A 7,932-nucleotide genomic window follows, 5' to 3' on the forward strand; every position below is an offset into this window, starting at 1 on the left:
CCCCACCCCCAGTGGGCCTGTGGTGACAAGAGTCAGCCACACCCACCTGTGTCCCAGAAGTCCCATGCCCGGTCCCCTACAAACTCCTGTTGAGCTGGGGCTGGGGGGCAGGCGGGCCGTGGAGACCAAGCATGCCCATTTCTCCGAGGGTGAAACCAAACCCTTGTGAAGAAATGAGCCAGAATGCAGGGCAGTGGGCCCCCGGCCAAGCCGAAGGCTTTGCGGCCGTCTACCCAGTACCACCTGCGTCTGCTCCCAGGTAGGCAGTGACCTGCACAGGTGCGCTGTGGGCACCAGGGCATTCGGAGCAGCCAGCCCTGGGAAAGACAGACTGTCCCTGCACCCGTGTGTGTGTGTGTGTGTGTCTGTGTGTGTGCGCGCGTGTGTGTGTCCCCTACTGTGTGACCTTGGCCCAGCCTGAGGCTGGCTGGAAACAACAGCTGTCTCAGCCCCAGGTACGCTGCATGGAGTGTGGCCAGCCTGGAGGGAGGGCCGGAGGTAGGAGGAGGGAGAGGGGCCCTCTGCGGGCAGCTGGGAACTCGGAGGCTGGCTCCAGCCCCATAAATACGCAAGGGGCCAAACCAGGGCCACGCAGAGGCGGGCACACACCATGGGGCGCCTGGAGCTGGTCGTCTTGGGCCTCGCCTGCTGCCTAGCAGCAGCGAGTGCGGCCAAGGTAAGCGAGAGGCCGGCAGAGGGGGCAGGGGCCTGTCAGTCCTCACTAAGCCAGATCTGGAAGCTGGGCACAGGGCACGGTGGAGGGAAGGCAGACGGGCAGAGTCCGCGGCAGAAAGAGCCAGCCTGAGAAAGAGACCTCAACTCTCAAGACAGCATTTCCGGGGCACTTGGTGCTTTGCTCACGCTGCCAGATAAAATCCAGGATGCCAGGTTAAATTTGAGTTTTTTTGGTGCAAAAAGGGGCTTTTACTAAGCGTGGGGACGGGACCCCTGGGCAGGAAGAGGTGCCAAATTTGAGTCTTATATAAAACATGGAGAGTTTATTGTAGGAGTATGTCCTGTACAATATTTGAGATATACTTGTACTCAAAAAAAAAAAAAAAAAAAATCCATCTACGTGCAATTTAAACGTAACTGGGAGCCCTGAATTTTTGTTTCCTGAGTCTGGGAACCTGACCCACAGCGTCCGTCTGGCTCCTTCCTCTCCAGAGAGGTCACTGTCCCCTTTTTATAGAAGGGGAGATGGGCCCAGAGCAGGTGAGCTATTTGTTCAATGTCACACAGCCACCGGTGGCTGAGCAGAAACCTGGAACCCCATTCGGAGTACGGTTCCCAACATAACCTCCATCTCCCAAGAGGAAGTTGGGAAAGTCCGGAGATCTCCTTGAGGGGGCGGGTGGGGGGGGGGGCACGGGAGGGCTGCCCTCCGTCACCGCCCTGCTGCAGCCGGAGGAATGAGGCGGGGAAAGTGCTTCGGGACGAAACCCCACAGACACGCAGCCCCCGTGTCATTCTCACCCCTATCCTGCCCTTCTGTGCCCGCTGCCTCGGGACCTGGAGGTTCAGGTGCTGCCCCGAGGGGATGCTGTTGTCTTTTGGGGGGGGGGGGCAGGGGCTTGTCTGAGGGCAGAAAGGACCGGGACTGCCCCTCAGCGCTCCAGCAGCCAGCACCACCCTCCCACCTTGCCACCACGGCGAGGGGCCCTGGCCCTCCCCCCTCACCCGGGAGCCTCAGGCCAATCTCCGTTCTGAGAAGTGACTTCCCAGTCCCGAGGCACTGACCTGGCCCACCTCGGTGCCCCAGTAGCCCGAAGCCGGCCAGGACAAATGCCTAGAGGCCTGAAAGAAGGCTGCTTATCCTGAGATGGAGAGACAGGGCTGGGAGCAGACCTACACCTGCCTGTGGGTCCCCTGCCCCACCCTCGGCACCGGGCAGGAACTCCGGCCTCTGAATGCAGCTCCCGCCTCCCCACTCCCCTGTTAGCCTAGACCTTACAAGGTGCTGGGTCCCCGCCTGGGCATGCGGGGCTGCCCCGCCCTCGCCCACCAGGAACCTAGTGCAGGTGAGAGCCAGGAAGCGGAGACCTGCCACCGGACCAGACGGATGGGGAGGCGGCCCTAGGAGGGGATGAGAGCCCGGCTTTGAGGTCGGACAGCTGTTTCCCTCAGGATGACTTCCAGCAGGAAAGTCTCCGTTTCCTCCCGGGACAACGGGGAGATGAACACCAGCCCCCAGGAGCCCCCCTAGCGAGGATTGGATGCATTGGCCGCGCGGGGGCAGGCTCAGTGCCAGGGCTGGGGACACAGCAGTGGTTCCGATGGCCCGGGGGGCAGAGGTCTTTCCCAGCAGTGAGAACTCGGCACAGGGCCACAGACTCCAGGCCAGCTGGACACTGGGGTGGGGGGCACAAGGGGGGCCGTGCTGCTGTCTAATCTTAGAGATGGGGAAACGGAGGCTCATGGTCACAGCCAGGTGGCCGGAGCCGGGATCCAAACCCACCTCTCCTGGCCTACTCGGAAGGCTTCCCAGGGTGGGAACACGCCGGTTGAAGCAGCTTCCTCCTAGATCCGGGGAGTGGGACCCCCTCGGGGAACGAGGGCAGGCGGCAGGGGCCTCGGTCTCCGGTGTGGACGGGCCCCTCCCCGAAGCTGTCTCCCGGGAGCCTCCGGACACCCTGGGGTGGCTCAGGTGGCCCCCACCCCCACTCGGGAGGGAGAGCGGCCCGAGCCCACCTGAGCCTCGGCCTTCACCCCCAGCTGGGCGCCGTGTACACGGAAGGAGGCTTCGTGGAAGGCGTCAACAAGAAGCTCAGCCTCTTTGGCAACTATGTGGACATCTTCAGAGGCATCCCCTTCGCCGCCGTCCCCAGGCCCCTGGAGAACCCGGAGCGGCACCCCGGCTGGCAAGGTGGGAGCGGGCAGGTGCTGGCGAGGCCCCGCGCAGGGGGGGGCCGGTGGGGGCGGCTGCCGTCCTCACGCGGGCCCCGCTGGCCGCCCACAGGAACCCTGAAGGCCAAGGACTTCAAGAAGCGTTGCCTGCAGGCCACCATCACCCAGGACAACACCTACGGGGCGGAGGACTGCCTCTACCTCAACATCTGGGTCCCCCAGGGCAAGAAGGAAGGTGGGCTCGCCCTCCCCGAACCCTGCAGGAGGCCCCCGAGAGCAGTAAAGGGCGCGGAGGGGAGCCAGAGGGGGAACACGTGGGGTCACCGGGCCCGCTCTGCTCCGCCTTAGTCTCCAGGAACCTGCCTGTCATGATCTGGATCTACGGAGGCGCCTTCCTCATGGGGGCCGGCCACGGGGCCAACTTCCTCAGCAACTACCTGTACGACGGGGAGGAGATCGCCACTCGGGGCAACGTCATCGTGGTCACCTTCAACTATCGCGTCGGCCCCCTGGGCTTCCTCAGCACTGGGGACGCCAACCTGCCAGGTCTGCTACACGTCTTGGGCACGGGGAGGGGAAGGAAGCGCGCCTGACCCCGTGAGCTCTGAGCCCCGTGGGGATGCCCCTCGACGCCCCTCGTGCTCGAGCAACTCCTGACAGTCCCCCGGGAAATCCGATTTGCAGAGCCAGGGGGGCTGGAAACGGGCCGTGAGATGCGGGAGCCCCTCGGCAGCTGCAGTGAAAGAAAAGAGACTGCCAGACAGAGAGACAGACAGGCAGGGTGGGACCCGGAGAGGCCCAGAGGAGCCAGGGACACGGAGGCCAGTGAAAGAGACAGAAGAGAGGACATCGAGGTGGCGACACAGAAGCTGCAGGATAGACAGACAGACACGGGGGGTTGTGGCAGGGGGAGAGAGAAGTGAGCAGGCCGGCCCTCCCCCAGCCTGAGCCCCACATCTGCCCCAGCACCTGACCCGACCAGCTCCCGGGGGGACCATTCAACATCCTGGGGCTCAGCCAGGGTCTCTGCTGCCGAGGCCGCTCTCATCCCACCCACGTGGATCGTACACCTCGTGTGGGCCAGGCCCTGGCACCCCCAGCCCCGGCCAAGGGTCCCCGATGAAGGCCCACCCCCCACCCTGCCCCCAGGTAATTATGGCCTCCGGGATCAGCACATGGCCATCGCCTGGGTGAAAAGGAACATCGCAGCCTTCGGGGGGGACCCCGACAACATCACGATCTTTGGAGAGTCAGCCGGAGGTGCCAGCGTTTCTCTGCAGGTCCGGGAGACGCCTGGAGGGGGGACCCGCCCCCCACGGTGTGAGAGGGGGCCTCTGGGGGCAGGGAAGAGGGGGCTGGAACTGATGCATGGGGCGTCCTTGGCTGAGCCCAGGTTGGGCAGGGGGGGGGCGAGGCCTCAGTGACAGGGCCTCTGTGTGTTGCAGACCCTCTCTCCTTACAACAAGGGCCTCATCCGGCGAGCCATCAGCCAGAGTGGAGTGGCACTATGCCCCTGGGCCATCCAGAAGAACCCCCTCTTCTGGGCCAAAAGGGTAAAGAGGGGCCGTGGTAGGCAGGGAAGGGGCCTCCCTCCTTCCTACTCCGTCCTGACTCCGTCCTCCTCTGCCTGGAGCACTGGCCTCACCTGCCTGCCTGCCCCCCGCCACCCCCAGATCGCCGAGAAGGTGGGCTGCCCGTTGGACGACACCGCCAGGATGGCCAGATGTCTGAAGGTCACCGACCCCCGCGCCCTGACGCTGGCCTATAAGATGCCCCTGGCAGGCATGGAGTGTGAGTGGGGGCTGCCGGGCGGGGGAGGGCGATGCTCCTGGAGAAGAGAGCAACTGCCAGGTCCGAGGCGTGGCCCTGTCACCAGATTGCTGGCATCCCTAGGCAGCTTGCAGCCACCCCTGCAGGCTGGGTGGCCCCGGCTGTAGGAGGCGGCGGCCACGATTTCTTCTTATCCTCCTGGGTCCTGACCCCCCCCCCCCATTCGACGCTCAGCGAACCCCCGCGGCACAGCGTCGCCGGAGTGCCGGCGGGCCCCCCAGCCCAGGGGGCTGGCATTTGCTCTCGCGCATCCTTTGATGCTAAGAGGCCCCCTCATTTTGCACCTTTGCCGGACGTGAAATAAAACCGTAAGTGCTAAGCAAACCTGAAAACCAAGCAAACATGTGGCCCCAAATGCAAACCAGCTGTTTCCTCCGGCACGAACTGGAGGGAAAACAGGCTAGGCTGGGCCTCCTGAAGGCCGGGGCCTCCCCCTGCCCCAAGCCGGCTCTCCAGTCCCTTTGGGGCCAGTTCAGGGATCTGGGGGACCATGCGGACCTGGCACCATTTCTGGCGGGCACACCGGAACCCAGCCCGGAGAGGGGTGCCTCTTTGTCCATCGGTCCCCCTCAATTCCAGATCCTCCCCCTTCCTGATTTAGGCCCAGTGAGAAGTGAGGCTGGTGGGAGGACAGCCTTGGCCTCTAGATCAGTGGTTCTCCCTCTGGGTGTTGTGGCCCCGGGGCACGTGAGGCAGAGTCTCGGAGACAGTTTTGGTTGTCACACTGGTATCCCGTGGCTTGGGGTCAGGGATGCTGTTAAACATCCCGAAGGGCGCTGGCCGCCCCACCTCCCCGTGACATAGAACGATCCGGTCCTAAATGCCGGTGGCGCTGGACCCGAGGAAGCCTGGTGTAGATCAGAGGGGGCAGGGGTCTACACCGCAGCCTCGCTGGGATGGAGCTGACTCTGCCCCAGAGGCTGAGGGGAGGGGCCTGTGGGTACCGGAGTTGTGTGATCCTGCCTCTCCTCTCCCAGATCCCATGTTGCACTACCTGGGCTTTCTCCCCGTCGTCGACGGCGACTTCCTCCCCGATGACCCCGTCAACCTGTACGTCAACACGGCCGACATCGACTACCTAGCAGGTACCAACAACATGGACGGCCACGTCTTTGCCAGCATCGACATGCCAGCCATCAACAAGCAGAAACAGGAGGTCACCGAGTAAGCAGCGGGTGTGGGGCCCCTGGGGGGGCAGTGCCCAGGGGCTGCCGAGGGAGGCATCAGCAGAGATCAGCGCCAAGCCCAGTAGTGGGGGCGGGGGGGGGGGGGAACAGTCCGTGGGGGCACAGACACCCTCCCACCGGCACCGGGTGGCGGGTCCAGTGCTGGTGTGGTCCCCGCAGCGAGGATTTCTACAAGCTGGTCAGCGGGCTCACCATCACCAAGGGGCTCAGGGGAGCCAACACCACCTTTGGCATCTACACCGAGCCCTGGGCCCTCGACGCGTCCCAGGAGACCAGGAAGAAGACCGTGGTGGACTTCGAGACTGACATCCTCTTCCTGGTGCCCACCAAGATTGCCCTGGCCCAGCACAGAGCCAATGCCAAGTGAGGACCTGGGCAGGGAGGCTCCCTGGGGAGGGCCACCTGGGATCACGCACCTTCGCCCTGAGGCCCCTCTGCTGGGTGGCTCACGGGTGTCTGTGAGGCCTGGGAAGGCCGTGCCCACACCACCTCTTTGCCCGGACCCGACAAGAACTGAGAGAGCCCCTCCTCGCCTCCCAGCCTCGGGGGGCTTTACCAAACCCTCCCGCGGTCCTCTGCCCAGCCCAGTGCTGCGTGCCCTCCCTCACCCCACAGTCCTTCCTGCTAAAAAGTTCTTTGAGTCTCTCCTGCCTCCCTCGTGCTGTGGAGAAGGAAAGAACACGGGGCGGTGAGGATCTCTGTTATGGGTTTCAGCTTTACCAACTTTCAAAGTAACTTCAGACTGTGGCCGCATTAAAAAAAAAAACAAAAAACAAAACAAAACAAAACAAAAAAACCTCCGTAGAATAATAGCCAATGAGAATAAAAAATAAGTGAGGAAGGCTTCAAAAGTAAGAAGATAATATTATACCTAGAATCTAGGACCAAAGCTTTGCAGCAACTAAGCGATAAATGTAGTTCCGAGCTTCCTGGCAGTCAAGGCAAAAAAGGAAAACATCCAAGGGCATACACCTTGTCCAGTTACATCAAGATACAAGTTCACCTGCAGAGGAAAAAGAAATCTTTCTTGATAGCGAATTACAGGAAGGTGCCTCAGTTTGTTTCCTGGAGGTGAATTATAAATACAACCGAAATTGTAGAACCCACGGATCCACAGGTTTGGCCCCCGGCTTTCCCTTCCCCAGGTGTCAGGATTCTTCATGAATCTTGGGGGGACTCCCCAGATCCTTCCCTGCTGCCCCCGCCCCCCCCCCCCCCCCCCCCCAGGCCTCATCTCTGGGCTGAGGCTCCGGGTGAGCCCCTTGTAACTCGGCCGGTCTCCCCTCCCTTCCTCAGGAGCGCCAAAACCTACACCTACCTGTTTTCGCATCCCTCTCGGATGCCCACCTACCCCAAGTGGGTGGGGGCTGACCACGCCGATGACATCCAGTACGTCTTTGGGAAGCCCTTTGCCACGCCCCTGGGCTACCGGTCCCAAGACAGGACCGTCTCCAAGGCCATGATCGCCTACTGGACCAACTTTGCCAGAAGCGGGTAAGGAAGGCGGAGTCGGGGCTGAGCCCAGGGCCTCCTGCCTCCTTGCCCTGCAGGCCTGGGTTCCTGTGCCCTCACTTAACCTCCCCGAGCCTCGGTGCCTCTGTCGTATGTGTGGATAGAGGTACTGCTAGGCCCCGAGACCTGTGCCTCTTGGGGCTCACGCCCAGCCAGCGCCCAGGACATAGTGACGTACACCCTGATGGTGGGGTCGGTGCAGAGGGTAGAGGACTGTCAGGCAAGCCGGGGCCCAGGTGGGCTAGGGACACAGGTCTCCAGACTCCTGTGAGCCCCCAGGCCCCCAACCCAGCCTTTCTCCTCCCTGCAGGAACCCCAACATGGGCCACTCAGCTGTGCCCACACACTGGGATCCCTACACTGTGGAAAGTGACAACTACCTGGAGATCAACAGGAAGATGGATGGCAACTCCATGAAGCAGCACCTGAGGACGAATTACCTGCGCTACTGGACCCTGACCTACCAGGCGCTGCCCACGATGACCGGAGACGGGGCCCCCCCGGCACCCCCCTCCGGGGACTCGGATGCCGCCCCCGCGCCCCCCTCGGGCGACTC

General features: G+C 62.9%; 1 protein-coding gene across 2 annotated transcripts in view; it reads left to right on the forward strand.

The window, feature by feature from the left end:
* The first annotated feature begins 544 nt into the window (after positions 1-544).
* CEL (carboxyl ester lipase) overlaps positions 545-7,932 on the forward strand; it is a 7,601-nt gene continuing 213 nt past the window's right edge. Inside the window, exons 1-11 of one of the 2 annotated variants that reach the window (XM_040482764.1) lie at positions 545-676; positions 2,716-2,866; positions 2,960-3,082; positions 3,196-3,393; positions 3,997-4,127; positions 4,293-4,400; positions 4,521-4,638; positions 5,655-5,841; positions 6,024-6,227; positions 7,161-7,358; positions 7,687-7,932. The exon at positions 7,687-7,932 is cut by the window's right edge and continues 213 nt beyond it. In XM_040482764.1, coding sequence (XP_040338698.1) covers positions 611-676; positions 2,716-2,866; positions 2,960-3,082; positions 3,196-3,393; positions 3,997-4,127; positions 4,293-4,400; positions 4,521-4,638; positions 5,655-5,841; positions 6,024-6,227; positions 7,161-7,358; positions 7,687-7,932 — 1,730 coding nt within the window. In that variant the 5' untranslated portion in view covers positions 545-610. The remainder of the gene's footprint in view (positions 677-2,715; positions 2,867-2,959; positions 3,083-3,195; positions 3,394-3,996; positions 4,128-4,292; positions 4,401-4,520; positions 4,639-5,654; positions 5,842-6,023; positions 6,228-7,160; positions 7,359-7,686) is intronic. The other variant, XM_040482765.1, reaches the window with a different exon arrangement.

Source organism: Herpailurus yagouaroundi, unplaced genomic scaffold (assembly GCF_014898765.1).
Source record: "Herpailurus yagouaroundi ecotype Mexico unplaced genomic scaffold, PumYag 160, whole genome shotgun sequence".
In the NCBI taxonomy this organism is placed as follows: Eukaryota; Metazoa; Chordata; class Mammalia; order Carnivora; family Felidae; genus Herpailurus; species Herpailurus yagouaroundi.